General features: G+C 39.8%; 1 protein-coding gene across 2 annotated transcripts in view; it reads right to left on the bottom strand.

The window, feature by feature from the left end:
* DNAJC5B (DnaJ heat shock protein family (Hsp40) member C5 beta) overlaps window positions 1-21,159 on the bottom strand; it is a 93,109-nt gene that overhangs the window by 39,994 nt on the left and 31,956 nt on the right. For both annotated transcript variants that reach the window (XM_061438867.1, XM_061438869.1), the window contains exons 2-3: window positions 20,047-20,166; window positions 14,834-14,961 (exon numbers count right to left, since the gene is read on the bottom strand). In XM_061438867.1, the coding sequence (XP_061294851.1) occupies window positions 14,834-14,952 (119 nt within the window). In that variant the 5' untranslated portion in view covers window positions 14,953-14,961; window positions 20,047-20,166. The remainder of the gene's footprint in view (window positions 1-14,833; window positions 14,962-20,046; window positions 20,167-21,159) is intronic.

Here is a 21,159-nt window from a genome sequence, read left to right as displayed (position 1 = left end):
TCTTAGTCATGTATGGCCACTGAAGTCTCTATTCCATTAGCTTGATGGTCAGATAAGGATTAAACCAATTTTCTTACACATTTGGAACCAAAGATCACTCAGTCTTTGCAGATGGGCTCTGTGTGTGTCTCTTAGGACACACCTTAAGCACTCAGCTAGGCAGTTTACAACTGTGCCTTATAACAGCCTTCACTTCCTGCTTGCACATCTCTTCAAGGTCAGCCAGAAGTGGGACCCTAGGGCTTTCTTGGGTCTTTTCTGTACATATGCAGAGCCCTGAGCATGAGAGTAGCTTATAGATTCCCAGAAATATGTCAAAGCTTTCCAAAGCCCTTTTTCCCCAAAGCATCTCATTCCCCAGCCTTTCCTCCCAAGTTTCTTTAGTGAGTCTACTGTTACCCCAACTGTTAGCCTTACTTCAGGCAGCAATGACTACAAATTTGCCCATAAATGTTTTCAACAAATCTCCCCCCCCTCCCACTCCTTTTCATGGCAACTTTAGCACTGGATGAGTTTTGATTTAGGTGAGATGAAACAAACCTCTTAAATAGGTCTTCCTGAAAGCCACCAGACAGATCATCCACTGACAGTTATTTGCAAATGAAGTCCTTCCTGCTTCTTGTAGTACCAGGACTACCATGAATGCAGGCAGTTTATTTTCAAGGTTACAACTGAGCATAGGAGCAAGTTGTGGGACTAGGATAATTTAAAATGCCATGAAATTCACTGTTCTTCCCATGATTCAACTTAGTTAAAAATAAGTACACCCCAGTTGCCACAAGCTTTTGTACACTTTCCAGATTCTGAAAAGGTTGATTCTAATAGTTTTGATAGTTGAAAAATCTTTCAGATTTTTAGTTGTTTTTATGGTGAAGCAGACTTTAGGAGTCCCTTATTCAACTATTTCCAGTGATATCATCACTTATCAATAGTTTTAATACATATACGAATTTCAGTAAAATGTATTTTTAAAGTTTATAGAAAACATTTCTTTGAAAGTATACTTTTATACTTTACGCTTCTGTTTCAAGAATACTGATAGACATAAAGCAGATTTAAGGAACATTTTGGTACCTAAAAGATGTAGCAACGTCCAATGAGGAAAACAATGTTAGTTTTGTACCATCATACTCTTGCTTTTGTAGCTCAGTCGGTAAAAGAATCTGCCTGCAATGCAGGAGACCTGGGTTCGATTCCTGGGGTCAGGAAGATCCCCTGGAGAAGGAAATAGCAATCCACTCCAGTATCCTTGCCTGGAAAATCCCATAGACAGAGGAGCCTGGCAGGCTACAGTCCATGGGGTTGCAAGAGTCGGACATGACTTAGCGACTAAACCACCAAACCACACCACTCTTGCTTTCACATTTACATCTACATAATTTCTTTCACGGAGAAGGCAATGGCACCTCACTCCAGTACTCTTGCCTGGAAAATCCCATGGACGGAGGAGCCTGGTGGGCTGCAGTCCATGGGGTCGCTGAGTTGGACATGACTGAGCGACTTCACTTTCACTTTTCACTTTCATGCATTGGAGAAGGAAATGGCAACCCACTCCAGTGTTCTTGCCTGGAGAATCCCAGGGATGGGGGAGCCTGGTGGGCTGCCATCTATGGGATCACACAGAGTCGGACACGACTGAAGTTACTTAGCAGTAATTTCTTTCAATTGCTATATTGTGTTTTTTGGCTTGAGGGCCATTACTCAAGCCGCCAGGAAAACAAGCATTGCTTTGTCATACTGATTTACTCATTTATACTTTTCATGCATGTATTTATTTGTACTTAGTCACTCAATCGTGTCGTACTCTTTATGGCCCCATGGACCATAGCCTGCCACGCTCCTCTGTCCATGGAATTTTCCAGAAGAATACTGACGTGGATTACCACTTCCTATTCCAGGGCATCTTCCCCACCTGGGGATAGAACCAGCATCTCCTGCATTGCAGGCGGCTTCTTTTACTGCTGACCAACAGGGAAGCCAGTGTAAATTGTTCTAAAATTGGTGTAATTTGTCCTAAAATTAAGTCTGCATTAAGTTTCTTGTGGAAGACTTCTCTAATCCTTGGTCCACATCAGCCTTGTTATATACTCTCATGGAACTATCCTTTTTTCCTTTAGATCTCCTTATCTTATCAGTAATTACACACTCATTTTTGTCACCATTTGATTAATTCTTGTCTCCTCCATTAGGTTACATGAGATCAGTGACTATGGTTTGCTTAGAATTGTACCCCCAGAACCTACCATAATGCCTGGAACAGAAATGAATAATGGCATGAAGCATTCACTTTCATTAAATGATTGATATGAATTCTATGCTCAAATTAATCTATTCCCCTGCACCACAATTTCCCTTGTTTTGCTGTTGTTTAATATGTATCTTTTAAACCTTACTAAATCTAACTCTTTATAAGTTAACCTCTTTAAATGGCACAAAATTTGTATTTATAGATATGTATCAATTAGAGAAAGCAATGGCATTAGAGAAAAAGACATTGGAGAAAGAAATGGCAACCCACCCCAGTATTCTTGCCTGGAAATCCCATGGACACAACTTAGTGTCTAAACACAACTTAGAGTCAGACACAACTTAGTGACTAAACCACTACCACCATCAGTAGACATAGATACAGAAATCAGTTCAGTTCAGTCACTCAGTCATGTCCAACTCTTTGAGACCCCATGGACTGCAGCATGACAGGCTTCCCTGTCCATCACCAACTCCCGGAGTTCATTTCCATTGAGTTGGTGATGCCATCCAACCATCTCATCCTCTATTGTGCCCTTCTCCTCCCACCTTCATCTTTCCCAGCATCAGGGTCTTTTCCAATGAGTCAGTTCTTCACAGCAGGTGGTCAAAGTATTAAAGCTTCAGCATCAGTCCTTCCAATGAATACACAGGACTGATTTCCTTTAGGGCTAGCTGGTTTGATCTCCTTGCTGTCCAAGGGACTCTCAAGAGTCTTCTCCAACACTACAGTTCAAAAGCATCAGTTCTTTGGTGCTCAGCTTTCTTTATGGTCCAACTCTCACATCCATACTTGACTACTGGATTACTACCATATGGACTACTACTATAGCTTTGATTATACAGACCTTTGTCAGTGAAGTAATGTCTCTGCTTTTTAATATGCTATAGGTTGATCATAGCTTTTCTTCCAGGGAGCAAGCGTCTTTTAATTTCATGGCTGCGGTCATCATCTGCAGTGATTTTGGAGACCAAGAAAATAAAGTCTCTCACTGTTTCCATTGTTTCCCCATCTATTTGCCATGAAGTGATGGGACCAGATACCATGATCTTAGTTTTTTTTTGTTTGTTTGTTTTTTGTTTTTTTACTTTGATTTTATTTTATTTTTAAACTTTACATAATTGTATTAGTTTTGCCAAATATCAAAATGAATCCGCCACAGGTATACATGTGTTCCCCATCCTGAACCCTCCTCCCTCCTCCCTCCCCATACCATCCCTCTGGGTCGTCCTAGTGCACTAGCCCCAAGCATCCAGTATCATGATCTTAGTTTTTTGAATGTTGAATTTTAAGCCAACTTTTTCACTCTCCTCTTTCACTTTCATCAGGAGGTTCTTTAGTTCCTCTTTGCTTTCTACCATAAGGGTGGTGTCATCTGCATATCTGCGGTTATTGATATTTCTCCCTGCAATCTTGATTCTAGCTTGTACTTCATCCAACCCAGCATTTCACATGGTGTACTCTGCATACAAGTGAAATAAGCAAGGTGACAATATACAGCCTTAACATATTCCTTTCCCTATTTGGAACCAGTCTGTTGTTCCATATTCAGTTCTAACTGTTGCTTCTTGACCTGCATACAGATTTCTCAGGAGGCAGGTCAGGTGGTCTGGTATTCCCATCTCTTTCAGAATTTTCCACAGTTTGTTTGGATCCATACAATCAAAGGTGTTAGTGTAGTCAATGAAGCAGAAATAGGTGTTTCTCTGGAACTCTTTTGCTTTTTCTATGATCCAATAGATGATGGAAATTTGATCTCTGGTTCCTCTGCCTTTTCTAAATCCAGTTTAAACACTTGGAAGTTCTCATTTCCAGTACTTTTGAAGGCTGGCGTGGAGAATTTTGAGCATTACTTTACTAGCATGTGAGATGAGTGCAATTGTGCAGTAGTTTGAGCATTCTTTGGCATTGCCTTTCTTTGGGATTGGAATGAAAACTGACCTTTTCCAGTCCTGAGGCCACTGCTGAGTTTTCCAAATTTGCTGGCATATTGAGTGCAACACTTTCACAGCATCATCTTTTAGGATCTGAAATAGCTCAGCTGGTATTCCATCATGGGGAGAGATGAATATACATACCTAGATATAGAAATAGATATGTATATTCATCTCTCACAGTGTAATATAATAAGTATTCAAAAGTAAACAGGTATTGAGTGAATGAGTGAGTGGGGAAAAAAATCATTGATCATAATGATTCTAGAGCCCAAGAATAATCAAAATAGATGCTGCAGGAAGAATGAAGAGAATCAAGTTAGTTCAACTTGATCAAGTTATATCAAGTTCAACTAAGAGGAAGAACCAAGAGGATCTGCTACAGGAAAAGGGAAGTTCTTACTGACCTGGAGGATCACTCTGGCATAGCCTCATCTACTCTTCTTTTCAGTGGAAGGTTTTAGAATTCAGGAAGCAAATTAGTGCTTGATAGAGATTAATTTCAATTTATTTTGTGAGCTTGAATCATCACTTTGCCTTGTAAATATTTACAATTCTTCTATTAGCTATGCACTCCCCTGACATTTAAACTTTATTCATAAGCACCTCTATTATGACCTGTAATTGCTGATAAAGATGGGTAAAAGCACCACATATTGGGGTTACCACAGATCTCTATGGAAATGACAATCTTTCCTGCCTCTTGTGAAAACACCGTTTGCCTCACTTCAGTCTTGGCTGAGGCAACTCACCTCTTCAGAGGTGGAAGACAATTTCCAGAAAGTTCCAGGTGAAGTTGAATGAAACAGAAGAATCAACTGAGTCCCTGCTACCTTGGGAACCAAGATTTTGGTACCTTGTCTACAAGGAGAAATTAAGCTCATCCATGGACAAAGAGACCCAGGTGCTAACGTACAAATGATTCATTCTGATTCTGTGGTTCTCTGAGGACTTAAGAAAGAGCTCAGTCTTTGATTTCTCCTCTAGTTGGCCAACCATGTGTTAGGCTCTTGTGCCATAAACACCATGGAGACCAAGCAGCCTTCTTTTCGACCATCTTAAGTTTGTTTTTATCTAACTTCACATGAGTGAAGTTAGTACACATGTAGTAACTTCACATCAGTGTACACATCAGTGTAAATAAAAACTACCATGTAAGTTACAGATGAGATTGTGACTACTCAAGACTTAGATTCTCTAAATTGCACAGCTGGCTCTATTTTCTAGTTTTCCATTCACTATTGTCTGTCTCCTCCTTCACCAGCTTCCTAACTCAAAAATATTGTTGGTTCAGAAGTGCTGCTTAAATTAGGCAAGAGGGAAAAGCATGTCTGTTTAAAGCTGCAGCAAATATGAGAAAGATGGGTAAATACTTAACCATTCCGGGTGTATCCGAACTTTAAAAGATTAACTCAAGTAAGTCTTCTTCAGACAGCTTGAAAAAGAGGGAGTAAAGACTTTTAGGCAGTGGGAGAATGGGGGGAAATCTTCCTTCATCTTATGAAACCCTGTTGGGATCAAGTGACATGACCCAGTTATGGGAAAATTGGATTAAATAAGGCTTAGACTTCAAACTCCCGGGAATTATGGTGGCTGAGATGGTAAAGAATCTACCTGCAATTATCTGAGTTTTATCCCTGGGTTGGGAAGATCCCCTGGAGAAGGAAATGGCAACCCACTCCAGTATTCTTGCCTGGAGAATCCGATGGACAGAGGAGCTATAGTCCATAGGGTCGCAAAGAGTCAGACACGACTGAGTGACTAACACTTTTTTTCACTTTTTCAGACTTCAGACTCTTAAGAGTTATTACACTCCATGATACCAAAAGCAGATTTATTTCATAAGGAAGGCCCTGGATAAGACTCATGGCACAAACCTGAAACTACCACAACATTGTTAATTGGCTATACCCCCAATATAAAATAAAAAGTTCAACGTTTGAAAAAAAAAAGACTCATAGCATAATCTCATTCCGTGATGTGGCACTTTTTACATGGTACAGAAACTCACCTTATGCTAGATAAATGGTTTTTGAACAGTAGCACCAAATAGCAGGATAATTTCAGACTTTTAAGGATAATGAGAGTATCTGTCCATTCATAATAGTACCTGGTACATTAATTGTGCTTTTCCACAAAGGGCTCCATGCACTCTGAAAAAATGATCTCTTCACAAAATCTCAGTGAGGCAAGAGCTTTTGGTACATTGTGGATTGATGCAGTAGAAACCTTCCTCTTGTCATACTCCTTGATGTCCTTTGAGAAAGCTGGGGGCTCCAATTTATCAGGTGACTAATGAACCATGATTGTACTCATAATGCAGGAAAAACAATGATATGGGGGAAAGAGATGGTTTATTCACAGAAAAGTTCTAGGACAAAGATTTCTAAATAGACCCAGAAAGGGACTGAGAGAGATCTGTGAGGCTTTTGTCTATGATACTCTCTTAAAAATAAAGAGCTAAAGATATTGATAATTTCCCATCCAACTCTGTACCCCCTCTTTGAGAACATTACCACTTCTCCTTCCCATAGAGTTGGATCCCACAGTCCTTGCTAAGTGGTAGTGGGGATTTGTGATTCCAGATCTCTAGTCTGAGCCAGGCATACGTGGGTGAGCATCTGATCTAGCTGAGTCCATTAGCTACTTGCTCAGGAATTGAGAATTGGGACCTAGCAAAGCTGAAAAGTGGATAAGAACCAAAATAGTTCTCCTCTTCCCACCTCTGTCTACCTTTATGGGACTATGGAAAACATTCTGTTTCCTTCTCTGAGAAGCTCTAAGTTGGTTTAAAAAGGAAGCCTTGATGGAAAACAACCTAAATATCCATTGACAGAGAAAGGATTCATTCACCGTTTGGCTATACAGCACTGTGAAAACAATGAAACTGCCTTATGAACTGATCATTTCTTAGAATGATCTCCAAGATATATTAGAAAAGAATGCAACACACAAGATAGGAATGATAGTACATCACCATTTGTATAACAAGAAAGGGAAAATTTAACATACTTAGACTATTTACATTTAATTACTAATACGTAAGTCTGTCATTTTACTAGTTGATTTCTGCTTGTTTCCTCTATTTCTCATTTCCCCATTTCCCTTTTCTTGTCTTCCTGGGCGTTATTTGAACATTTTTAAGGATTCCATCTTGATTTACTTGTAGTACTTTTTGGAGTCTATTAATTTGTCCACTCTTTTTAGTGGTTGGGTATATTTTTATCACAGTCTACTGACAGCAGTGTTTTACCAATTTGAGTGATGTGCAGAAGCTTTACTCCCATTTAGATCCCATTATCCTCTCCACTGTAAATGTCATTGTCTTAAATATCAAATGGTGCTAAAAGATTTTTATGGGTTTTTCAGGTAGCTCAGATGGTAAAGAATCTGGCTGCAATTCAGGAGACCTGGGTTTGATCCCTGGGTTGGGAAGATCTCCTGTAGGAGGGCATGGCAACCCACTCCAGTATTCTTGCCTGGAGAATCACATGTAGAGAGGAGCCCTGCAAACTATAGTCCATGGGGTCACAAAGAGTTGGACACAACTGAATGACTAAGCACACATAATTTTTATACCAATCATAATACATAATTTTAAAAACTTATGAGAAGGTAGTCAATTGTATTTACCCATATTTCTGTAGTCCCTGGGGTTGCAAACAGTCGGACTGAGCAACTGAACAACAACAGTATTTCTGTGTCCTTCATGTTCTTTCTTCCTTTCAGATCCAAGATTCCTTCTTTTATCATTTTTTTTTCTTTTGAAGAACACCCTTTAGCCATTCTTTGAGTAGATCTGCTAGTGATTAATTGTTTTAGTTTTCCTTAATCTGAGAATGTCTTCAATTCCTGAAGTATATAATGGGAAAGACTAGAGATCTCTTCAAGAAAATTAGAGATACCAAGGGAACATTTCATGCAAAAATGGGCACAATAAAGGACAGAAATGATATGGACCTAACAGAAGCAGAAGATCTCAAAGGAGGTGGCAAGAATATACAGAAATAGCCAAAAAATATTTTCATAACCCAGATAATCACAATGGTATGATCACTCACCTAGAGCCAGACATCTTGGAATGTAAAGTCAAGTGGGCCTTAGGAAGCATCACCACAAACAAAGCCAGTGGAGGTGATGGAATTCCAGTTGAGCTATTTCAAATAAAAGATGATGCTGTGAAAGTGCTGCACTCAATATGCCAGCAAATTTGGAAAACTCAGCAGTGGCCACAGGACTGGAAAAGGTCAATTTTCATTCCAATCCCAAAGAAAGGCAATGCCAAAGAATGCTCAAACTACCACACAGTTGGATTCATCTCATACACTAGTAAAATAATGCTCAAAATTCTCCAAGCCAGTCTTTAACAGCACATGAACCATGAACTTCCAGATGTTCAAGCTGGATTTAGAAAAGGCAGAGGAACCAGAAATCAAATTGCCAACATCCATTGGATCATAGAAAAAGCAAGAGAGTTCCAGAAAAACATCTACTTCTGCTTTACTGATTATGCCAAACAAACTGTGGAAAATTCTTCAAGAGATGGGATAGCCAGACCACCTGACCTGCCTCTTGAGAAATCTGTATGCAGGTCAGGAAGCAATAGTTAGATCTGAACATGGAACAACAGACTGGTTCCAAATAGGGAAAGGAGTTCGTCAAGGCTGTATATTGCCACCCTGCTTATTTAACTTATATGCAGAGTACATCATGAGAAACGCTGGGCTGGATGAAGCACAAGCTGGAATCAAGATTCCCAGGAGAAATATCAATAATCTCAGATGTGCAGATGACACTACCCTTATGGCAGAAAGTGAAGAAGAACTAAAGACCCTCTTGATGAAAGTGAAAGAGGAGAGTGAAAAGGTTGGCTTAAAAGTCAGCATTCAGAAAACTAAGATCATGGCATCTGGTCCCATCACTTCATGGCAAATCAATGGGAAAACAGTGGAAACAGTGTCAGACTTTATTTTCTTGGGCTCCAAAATCACTGCAGATGGTGATGACTGCAGCCATGAAATTAAAAGACACTTACTCCCTGGAAGAAAATCTATGACCAACCTAGACAGCATATTAAAAAGCAGAGACATTACTTTGCCAACAAAGGTCCGTCTAGTCAAGGCTATGGTTTTTCCTGTGGTCATGTATGGATGTGAGAGTTGGACTGTAAAGAATGCTGAGCACTGAAGAATTGATGCTTTTGAACTGTGGTGTTGGAGAAGACTCTTGAGAGTCCCTTGGACTGCAAGGAGATCCAACCAGCCCATCCTAAAGGAAATCAGTCCTGAATATTCATTGGAAGGATTGATGCTGAAGCTGAGACTCCAGTGCTTTGGCCACCTGATTCAAAGATCTGATTCACCAAAAAAAAAAAAAAAAACAAAGATCTGATTCATTTGAAAAGACCCTGATGCTGGGAAAGATTGAAGGAGGGAGAAGGGGACGACAGAGGATGAGATGGCTGGATGGCATCACTGACTCGATGGACATGAGTTTGAGTAAACTCTGGGAGTTGTTGATGGACAGGGAAGCCTTGAGAACTGCAGTCCATGGGGTCGCAAAGAGTTGGACACGACTGAGCGACTGAACTGACTGACTGACTGATAGTTTCACCAGACATAGAATTCACAGTTCTTTAAGCATTTGAAAACTATCGTATCACTTCTTTCTGGTCATTATTATTTCAGATGAGAAATCTGCTGTCATTTGAATTACTGTTCCCATACAGGTATTATGTCATTTCTCTGTCTGCTTTTAAGATAGTTTCTTTGTCTTTAGTTTTCAAAGGTTTAATTATGATGTATCTTGGCATGAATTTGTTTAGATTTATTCTACTTGAGATGCACTTAACCTCTTGAATTATAGGTTTGTACATTTTGCCAAATTTGGGGAATTTTCAGTCATTATTTCTTTGAATACTCATTCCGTGCCACTCTTTCTCCTCCCCTTCTAGGACACCAGTGCTGTAAAAGTTGGGTCTTTTGTTAATGGCCTCACAGTTTCCTGTGACTGTCTGTTTTCAGTTTATTTTTTTTCTGCTGTTCAGATTGCATATATTCTGTTGATCCATCCTCCATTGATTCTGTTCTCTGTTATCCCACTCTACTACTAAGCTCATCCAGTTAGTTGTATTATTTCTATGGTTTTTCAGTTCTTTAATTTCCGTTTGGTTCTTTTTTATTACTTCTATTTCTTTGCTGAAATTTCTTTTTTTTTTTTTTCACTTGGTTCAAGAGATTTGCAATTGCTTATTGAATCTTTTTTGATGGTTACTCTAGGATGCCTAGATAATTCCAATAACTGGTTCATCTCTGTGTGGGAGTAAGGTGGTTATCTTTTCTCATGCAAGTTGGGATTTCCTTCTTTCCTTGTGTACAATGAGTGATTTTAATCTAGACACCTTGGCTATTATGTTATGAGACTCTGGTTTCTATTTTTTTTTAAATAAAACACTATAGTTTAAAAAACATTTATTTATTTATTATTTTTGCCTATGCTGGGTCTTTGTTGCTGTCCGGGCTTTTTTTCTAGTTGCCGTGTGCGGGCTTCTCAGTGCTGTGGCTTCTCTTGTGGAGCACCAACTCTGCCGTAGTTGCCATGCACTGACTCAGCAGCTGTGGCTCATGGTCGTGCCCTGTGGCATGTGGGATGTGGGATCTTCCCACCCCAGGGATCAAACCAGAGTCCCCTGCACTGCAAGGCAGATTCTTAACCACGGGACCACCAGGGAAGCCCCTCTGGGTCCTATTTAAATGTTTTACTTGAACAGTCAGTCACTTTGTTAGAGTTTAGCTTGCAGGTCCTAGCCTACTTTTGTGGTCAGTGGCTCCAATGACAATCTAATTTTCAGACCCTAATGGTGTTGTTTTGGTCAGCTTGGTCTGTCTCCTGCCTCTGGGGACCCTACTGGTGCTCGTTGGTTCTAGATGAAGAAGTGAAAGGAGCCTCCCCAGTCTGGGTGCCTTGGTGCCTCTAGGTGGGGAAAGAGAATCTCCCGGGGCAGGGACAAAAACTCTTCCTGGGCTGGGTGTTTGTTGTGGCAGAATCCCTCGGTGTTAATTTCCCCTGTAAAGTGGGGTCTCTGGTGAGAGAGGGGAGTCTCAGGCTGGGGAAAGCCCTCTGTCTGGCTGTTGTTAGGGAGACATTCACTGGGTCCCCTGGCCGTTTCTGTGGGGATTGCCTCGAGCTGCTGGCAGGGCTCCCGTTCAGTCTGGAGGATGTGTAGGACCACCTGGCTGCCTTGCGTTGCTACGGCGGGTGTCGGGAAAGGCCAGGCCTGGCTTACCTTCCCTTAGATGTGGAGTCGTCAGAGGCCTTGTCACAGTGTTGTTCCTTTGCTCCTGTGGTCCCTAACTAATTTGCCTTTTCTTCTTCCTTCTACCTTTCGAAGGTTCTCTTTTTTTGTCTGAGTTATTTCCAAAGCTTTTTGTCATGTTTCGCATGAGGAACTGGGAGAGACAGGCCTATAACCATCTTGCCTAGACCAGAAGGTCTCTATATATGCTTATATAGGCATAAGATCTCTCTGTAGAAGGGTACACAAGGAATTGTTTTCCTGGGGAGGGAACCTGGGGACTATGAGGTAGGAAGGAGACTTTTCTTGCATACCTGTTTATGTGTTCTTCCCTGATGGCTCAGACAGTAAAGCATCTGCCTGCAATGTAGGGGACCTAGGTTTGATCCCTGGGTCAGGGAGATCCTCTGGAGAAGGGCATGGAAACCCACTCCTGTATTCTTGCCTAGAGAATTCTACGGACAGAGGAGCCTGATGGGCTACAGTTCATGGAGTCACAAAGAGTCTGACACGACTGAGCAACTAACACTTTCATTTTATGTGATCTCATGTTAATCAGGTGAATATATTATGTATTCAAAAACAAAATAAAATTTCTAGCTCAACCTTATTCAAGAGCACAACCAAGGATTACAACAGCGGTCAAGCGGCGTATAGATTCAACAGTTGGTAATTTTATTAAACTTCAGTGACTTTTAATTTCACTGTATTGTCACTGCTTTGATCCAGATCCCTGAATATAAGAATAATATTCTCAGTGGATTTTTCAGCCTGCTCATACATTTTGAATAACTAGCAGAATACAAATGTGTAATTTAGTTAGAAGGAGAGACTTTTGGCAGCATACTAGTATCCTAATCAGCTGAAAAAATAATATTTGTATGACATTAAAACAAAATTAATAGGAAGACACTGATTACATGAAGAGACTTTAGGTTGTAATGATTAAACTTGCAAACTACTCAGCATAATTAGTGCCTTAATTAGGATATGACCTGAAATTTCAGTTTACAAAATAAAGGCAATTAAAAGTCACATTTGTAAAGTGGGCTCTAGAACTTACAGTTAGACATCACTTTTTTTCTCATTTTGGGAAGCATCTTTGTAGGTATTATGCTTATTGTGCATTTGCTTTGATTCCTAGTCTCACCCCCAGCACAATGTCTCAGCCCAGAGCCTTAAAGGTCAAGTTTAATGACCTTTCACCAAGGACATCTACGCACAGGAAGCCGAACAGCTTCTAGCCACACTCCAGGGTAACTCTAGGGTGCAATGAAACAGCAAAGACTTTTCTAGCACATTAAGTTAAGTAAACTAGAAGTTTGATATTGACTTTGATCGAAATATACCATTTCACAGAACTATTTGGGTCCAAATGGCAGTTTTCACAGCTGTCATTTATTTTTCAACATGTGCTTCTTGAAGGCATTTCAGGGCCCAGAGCTTACCACATGGTGAAGGTTCTAATCCAAAGTCAAAGAATTTTCCATCAGTAGACAAAAATGGAGAAGTCAATAAATTTTGGTGGGCTAGTGATTTAGGAAAAAAATAATTTGGAATCCTACCTTCATTTCTCATGTCAAAATAAACTCCAAATGGATCAAAGATTGAATATAAAAGCAAAATTATAAATGTACTATAAGAAGATAATGGTTAAATATTTTTATAATATTATAATCAAGAGAGGCTTTTTAATCACAACAGATTAAGCAAAAGCCATAAAGGAAATAACTAACAAATTTGCCTACTTAAAGATTTTAAACTTCCATACAGCAAAAAAAAAAAAAAAGTTTTCCTAATTCAAGACCAAATCAAGAAGTAACTGATTAAAATCTGAAACTTTCATTTGTCTTTTGATTCATTTTTCTTCTAAAGGCACAGTTTTATTTTTCAGTAAGTTAGGAAATAATTGGAAATATGCATTACCATTTATGTACAAGGATATTAACTATAGGGTAAAGTAAAAGAATTTACATGTTGAAAAATAGCTCGTGGGACTTCTCCAGTGGTCCAGTGGCTGTCTGCACTCCCAGTGCAGGGAGCCCAGGTTCGATCCCTGGTCAGGGAACTAGATCCCACATGCCACAACTAAGACCCATTGCAGCCAAATAAGTAAGTTAAAATGTTTTTTTAATGGCTTACCTTAAATTCATTAAGTTACAGAATAGCCTAGGTTACAGGCATTAAAAATCACAATATTAAATGGCACCTGTATTCACGATAGATCCTCTTTAAAAAGAAAGCTAATTAGTTGGTGGGAATATCAATTGGTATAGCCACTGTGAAAAACAGTATGGAGATTTCTTAGAAAACTAAAAATAGAACCGCCATATGACCCTGTAATTTCACTCCTAGGTATATATCCGAAAAAAAGCAATATTTCTGATTCAAAAAGATACTTGCGCCCAGTATAGGGGTGGGAGAGTGGGAGGTGCAAACCACTGAATGTAAGTTAGGCTCAAGGATGTGTTGTACAACACAGGGAATAGCACCAATATTAGTAAGTGTAAATGGAAAGTAACCTTTAAAAACTGTATAAAAATAAAAAATTAAATAAAACAGAGAAAAAAATTATGTTTTCCTAAAATATAAAAGGCATGGATCTGGAAAAAAATAGAAGAATGAAAAAATACAATAAACTAGTGACTATAACACAAAAGAAGCAGACTCACAGATATAGAGAACAAACTGGTGGTTATCAGAGGCTGAGATGGGGACAATGTAGGGGTTGTATTATCTAGATATTTTTTTAAAGACTGGAAGAAAAATTTCAGTGATTGTCAGTAGAGGTAAAATTATGGATAAATGTTATTATCTTCATTTTTAGTAATTTCCAAATTTTGCAAAATAATTATACTTAATCCTTTTTTAAATTCCTTGATGCTTTTAAGAAAAAGTTATTTCAGTTTTTCCCAAAAAGAGCTAAGTTGGAACTAGATCAGATATGAAAGATCAAAATGGAAGACTTGAAAAGCATAGCACAATACAGCAATTGCAAGAAACCCCCCTTTATTTTTTAAAACCCTCTGCCATATTTGGTGGTGCTATCATGTCAGTTAACCACAATTCCTGGTCATTTGCAGTGTCTGTCTGTCTGTCTGTCTCTCTAACAACATAGGCCTAGAACCCAAGACTACCTTTCCAGCATAAAAGGTATGCTGGAAAGGTATTCTTTCATAAAACCAGCGTCATGCTTTCTGTTCCCAGCTGCTCAGCTGTAGAATAGGGAATGCAACAAGAGTTCCAAAGCTCTGATTAGCAGGCCTCAGCAGGAAGCTTATGTCTCTGAGCCTCGCCAATTACAACATAGCTATCACTAGTAGTACAAGGAATGCCATCACTGAACTTCCTCTGTACCTGTAGGTCTTCTTAATTTCCTCATTTGATGCTCCCTTATGCAGACCAAGAATTTCATACAGAGCTTTTCCAGAGGTTGACATTGTCCGCTGTCGTTGGTTAGGTATGTTACATGCCATTTTCTCAAACTGCAAAACCAAAGAGGGAGATGGCTGTGAAGGTTATGCATGCCAGATCTCTGAAGGGAAGATAGTTTGTTTCTGAGTGTTTGTAAAATGTTGACCTGAAGTACATCTTTGTGTCAGCTGCAAAAGGAGGGAAGAAAAGGATTAGGAAAGCCAACACTAGAGCTCCAGGTCAGGGTCCTAAGAGCTACACGCAGTCATGCAAATGGAATATGGCTTTGTCCACATGGCTAAATAGAAGCAAGATGTTATCTAAATAGCCAGCTAACTTACAGTTGTTAAAAACTGATCCTCTCAGGTCAGGCATATGTAGATTTTTTTCTGTCAGGATTTTTTTGGTTAGAATTTGTCCTTTTTAAAATATATTTTCCAAATGTAGCCAACAACGGAAATAATCATCTATTTTACTTTGACTCTATTGGCATAGCCATTGTTAGAGTATGAGTTCTTATAGACAAACAAAAAACTAAAACCCAACATTTTGTAAGTATCAAAAACAAAACAGAACACAACGTTCCTAGTCTCATCTGAGAGCCTGGTTAGACCATCTCTGCAGCTATGGGGTACCGACTCCCCCCACAGTGCTCATGAGCTCTATATCCAAGATAGCTCCTCTCGCTGTGGTCTATACAGAAGGGGTTGTGCTGCCCCATGTCCCATGGAGCTGCCTTTTGCTGTTTTCTGGCTGTGGGGGGAAGCACGGAGAAGCAAACACACTGGGGCATTCCTGCATCCATCATGTAGTCTTGCCAAGCCTAATGTCTTCACTCGGAATACAAGGATAATAAAGCCCACATCATAAGGGTATCTTAAGGATTTAGAAATAATGCAGATAATGTACCAAGGACATATTGACTTTAAAGAACTATTTCTATTAGCGGAGGCACAGTGTACAATTCAGAGTGTGCACGGCATTCTGCCTATAGGTCTGAATATAGGCCTTGCCATGACCAGCTACATGACTATCCCCATCTATAAATTGGAGACCAAAAAAGTACTTAAATTTATAGAGCTGTCATAAGAATTAAATGAGTTAATATATTTAAAAGATACCAATGTTCATAGCAACATTATTCATAAAAGTCAGATAAATGAAAATGTGATATATATATACAATGCAATATTATTCGGTTATAAAAAGAAATAAAATTCTGACATATGCTATAATAAAATGAACCTTGAAAACATTAAGTGAAATAAGCCAGTCACAAAAGGACAAACACTGTATATGATTCCTCTTATATGAGTACCTAGAACAGGCGATGGTGATGGTTAAATATCACAGAGATTTTACTTCGTGTCATTGAATTGTGCACTTTAAAACAAAATAGTAAACTTTGTTATATTTCATCACAAAAACAAAACAAGATAAAAAACAAAACTACTTAGATTGCAAGCTCCTCTGACCAGAAGTTCCTTGAAAATTATCGTCTGTCTTCCAGCTTTGGGCTTTGTGCATCAGGTGCTGTAAGAGTGAATAAATGTGGATGAATGAACGTGCCAGGGCTCAGGAGATGGTGTCAGGGCTGGGGAGACTCTCATGTTCCACACAAGGAGCCCCTGTGACAAGAGTGAAGCTGCAGACCCAAATGGCATATCCCAGGGACGGGTGGGCTTGGTTGAAGCCAACCTTCAAGCTCTGCTCCCACCAGACTAGACTGAACCAACACAGATAAGAACAGAGACTTTTGGATGTGCCTGGTGGGTTCCAGTGGTCTTAGAGGCCCTTGAGATTCCAGCATGGCACAGCGAGCACTTGTGGTCCTAAGTAATTCAATTAAGAACAGAGTGAAGAACTTTGAAATGTTTTTGTGAGCATCTAGCTCCTTGAGAGGAGAAAAGGAAGCTGGTGCTGAAGAAAGTCAGACCTCAAAGTCTGAAATCCAAAGTCAAAAATCCTGTAGACCCCAAGGCACTGCGGCACGAACTGACTTAACAAGGACAGCACCCCGAGGACAAAGCCTTGTCTGGCGGCATGACTATGTTGTCTCCTTTCGGTCAGCTAGCCATGCAAGTCGCGCTTCCAGAGGCCAGAGAGGCCCTAGTCCCTAGTGTCTGGTACACACCAGGACAAGAGGAGGAATTCTCATTCTGCCTGCCACTAAACAAAATCTGGTCTTCCCCCGTGGCACGGGTGGTAAAGAATCCACCCACCACTGCAGGAGAGGCAGGTTTGATCCCCGGATCAGGAAGATTCCCTGGAGGAGGAAATGGCAACCCACTCCAGTATTCTTGTCTAGAGAATTCTGTGGACAGAGGAGCCTGGCAGGCTACAGTCCAAGGGTTCTCAAAGAATCAGACATGACTGAGCACACCCACACAAACAAAATCTAGCAGATATTCAAACTGACTGGCAGCCACGCAGTAAATCATAGCACATATTCTAGTTACTGCTCCACCTTACCTTTCTCACCTTCCATCACAATTTCCCTAGCAGATAAATAATTCAGGACTGGGGGCTGGGTCATTCACCCCTGTGTTCCAGGTCTGCAGCTCAGCCCTCTCTTGGAACCACAGCCCAGCTGAGTATTCACAATTGAAGGAAAAATTGCCTGACACCTTCCCTACTTCCTTTCCTGTCCCCTCTTTCCTGCTGCCACCTCACATATAAACTCAGAACACTGAAACTCTGCCCTACACTTCACCTAAGGGCTCCCAGAAATGAAGACAACTGGCAGACTACTTGCCATGAATGAATGGGATTTGGAAAGTAGAGATTTCTGTGTGACTTGGTGGGCAAGGAATAAACCACAGTAATTATACTTGTCTCTGAGATTGTAAGGTCTCAGTGGGTAGCAAGATTCCTAAGTCACTAAGACTATGATTCAAATCCTAAGACCATAGAGTATGGAGTTATAGGTGATCTAAGCCAACTTGGATGATCTTAGATGGTCATCTAATACAAGAGATGCAAGTTTGATCTCTGTGTCAGGAAGATCCCCTGGGAGGAGGAAATAGCAACCCACTCCAGTATTCTTGCCTGGAGAATCCCCATGGACAGAGCAGCCTGGTGGGCTACAGTCCATGGGGTCACAGAGTCGGACATGACTGAGCGACTGAGCACAACACAGGACAGGCCAACTTAACAAAGGCCTGCTGGGGCCTTCTGACCAGAGACCATTGTAGTCGACTAGACCAGGAGTAGGTACCTTACCCAAACCAAGTCAGAGTCCTTCCCTACGTTTCTTTATTTTTTTGGATGTAGAACAATCTCTCATGATAAAAACCTATCAAATGTAAATTTTTGGTATTGTTGGCTGGCCTGAAAGGAGAGAGATTGAAACAGACCTGCAGAGGACGAGCAGTGGCAAGAGACGGAGACAGAACCTAGATGGGGTTCGGGTACACTTGCAAGTCCTTGTCTCCCACAGTTTGTCAATTAATTCTTCCTTGGATTGAGCCAGCGAAATTCCTCCCTATACACAAATTTATATACATTGTTTTCTTTTGAGTATATTTTCGCTAGATTACTGGTCAACCAACATTGCTTAGTGTCATGTACCTCAATTAAAAGATCAAGCTATTTCCTTTTAGACAACATCTAAGAAAAGATAGTTGGTCAATAGTTGGTCAGAGTTGTTAGTAGTTGGCTTATTCTACAAACGGAAACATAAAGGAACACAAAGACCGCAAGTTTGCTTTTTTGTGTGTCAAGCAACAACCTGTTATTTTTCTGTGCCTTCGGTGAGCTAGAAACCAGACTCTTCATATATTATTAATGTAGATAACATTTAGTGTCAAATTCAATAGAGCCATACATTGAAACCCTCACTTGTTTCAACTTGTGGAAATAAAGACATTATGCTAAGAACCTACTAACTATAGGGCAATAGTCCAAATATCTGCTAAAAACTCTCCTTAAACTTAAATAATGGAGCTATACCCTTGTTTAATGCCTTATATAAAATATACTTTTTATGAGTTCTTTCTCATAGCCTTTTGAATGCTCATATTCCTATGCAAAATTCAAGTCTTTATTCATAGTTTCTCATCTATACCACCCAATGAAGAAAAAATTGTTATGCAAAGTTATTAAGTAATTTAATTTTGATCGTGATAGGTACATGATCTTAGTCTTCTGAACTTAAATTACTTTCTAGCTGCATTTGTGTTAGTCGCTCAGTCGTGTCTGACTCTTCCAAGGACTGTAGTCCGCCAGGCTCTTCTGTCCATGGAATTCTCCAGGCAAGAATACTGGAGTGGGTTGCCATTCCCTTCTCCAGGGGATCTTCCCACCCAGGGGGTTGAACCTGGGTCTCCTGCATTGCAGCCAGATTCTTTACCATCTGAGTCACCTAGCTGCATTACAATCCATGAATATCATAATTTCTTAAAGCACTGACCACTGAACAGTCACTACCAAACCACATTCACCTGTCTCTTGATAAAGATACAATTGAAAGAAGGCTCAGTGCTCCAGTGGTGACAAACATCCAATTCAAAATAAGCACATATTTTAAAGGTACTAACTCGAGGAGTCCTACAAATGCTGTGCTAAAATTTTCATGTTGACATGAAATGTTTCCTTCAGAATAAAAGAAGTTTCACCTCTATCTACTATGTGAATTCTGAAAATGGAAAAAAAAGAAATCAGGCTCTTCCTTTCTTGGCAGGGTCCCTTCACTGCTGAGAAAGTAAAATATGAGCAGAGGAGATTAGATCATTAAACAGTAAAAACACTTTTGATGGCTGTGATTGAAGAAACCAACACGTTTTACCATTTTTTATTACATCTGTAAACTCTCTATAGAAATCTATTTACTGGAGCAAGATCTTATTCAGAGAGCATTGTATCTTAAAGCTAAACACACATCCAAAATGCTAAGCCTATATTTTAAAGTATTAAGTCTCCCTAGAGTGATTACAATTTGTTATTGAAAAATAATTACCTCTTGACTGTACTGGTACTTATATAAACAGCATCCTGAAGACAAGACAACTTGGAATGTCACAAATAATCCCCAGTACCTGTTCGTATAACTCCGATCCTGTGTTTTCAAACAGGAACCACTTGCTGTTTTCAACTGGTCTGGAAATAGGTGTGCAAAGAGATAAAGAAAGGCAGCAACAAAAGGAACTATTTCATACCTGTTCCACTCTTTCAGAGTAAATGGCTGCCTCTTTCCATTGTTTCCACACGAGCTTAAGCGAATCAATGGCGTCGAGTTACTTTTGATTTGCTACTCTATTAGCCAATAGATTATCCCTCTGGAAAACACAACAAAGAGAAAATAAAATATGCATGAACTTGAAGGTTGCCATTACAAGGCATATCCAGTGATACCAAAATACATGCTATATCTGTGTATCTAATCGGATCATTGGTCAGCTGGTGCTGGGCTCAACCAAATGCTGGTATGAAACTGCCTCCAGGTTTCCACCAGAACTTTCAATCAAGAAAATGGGCTATCCCCTGACATGCAAACTGGGTTCTTTTAATTTTATTTTATTGAGATATAGTTGACATATTTAATTCGCTTAGGGTGTACAATATAATGATTCAATATTTGTATATATTGCTAAGAGATCACCAAGTCTAGTTAACATCCATCACCATACATAGTTACAAATTTTTTTTCTTGTGATGAAAACTTTTAAAATCTTCTCTCTTAGCAACTTTCAATAGGCAATACAGTATTATTAACTATAGTCACCATGCTATACATCTTTATCACTCATGTTTATTTTGTAGCTAGAATTTTGTACCTTTTGACCACCTCCAACTGTCACCATGCTACATTACCCATCCCCCGACCGCCCCCACTTTGCTTAAGGCAGCCACCAACCTGATCTCTATATCTGTGAGCTCAGGTTATTTTCAAGTTCTACATGTAAGTGAGATTACATGGTATTTGTCTCAAGTATTTCACATAGCATGATACCCTCAAGATCCATCCATTGTCACAAATGGCAGGATTTCCTTTTTTTATGATTAAGTGCTATCTACCATATTTTCTTTATCCACTGATACACACTTAGGTTGTCTGCATATCTTGGCTATTGTAAATAATGTCGCTATGAACATGGAGGTACAGGTGTCTTTTTGAGTTAATGCTTTTATTTTCTTCAGATAAATACCCAGAAGTGAAACTGCTGAATCACGTGGTAGTTTTTTAAATTTTCTGAGGTACTGTTTCCCGTAGGCGCTGCACCAGTTTGCATTCTTATCAACAGTGCACCAAGGGCTCCCTTTTCTCCACA

The sequence above is a fragment of the Bos javanicus genome, chromosome 14 (assembly GCF_032452875.1).
Source record: "Bos javanicus breed banteng chromosome 14, ARS-OSU_banteng_1.0, whole genome shotgun sequence".
In the NCBI taxonomy this organism is placed as follows: domain Eukaryota; kingdom Metazoa; phylum Chordata; class Mammalia; order Artiodactyla; family Bovidae; genus Bos; species Bos javanicus.
The sequence above is the reverse complement of the archived record's forward strand: the minus strand, read 5'-3'. Positions and strand labels throughout refer to the sequence as shown.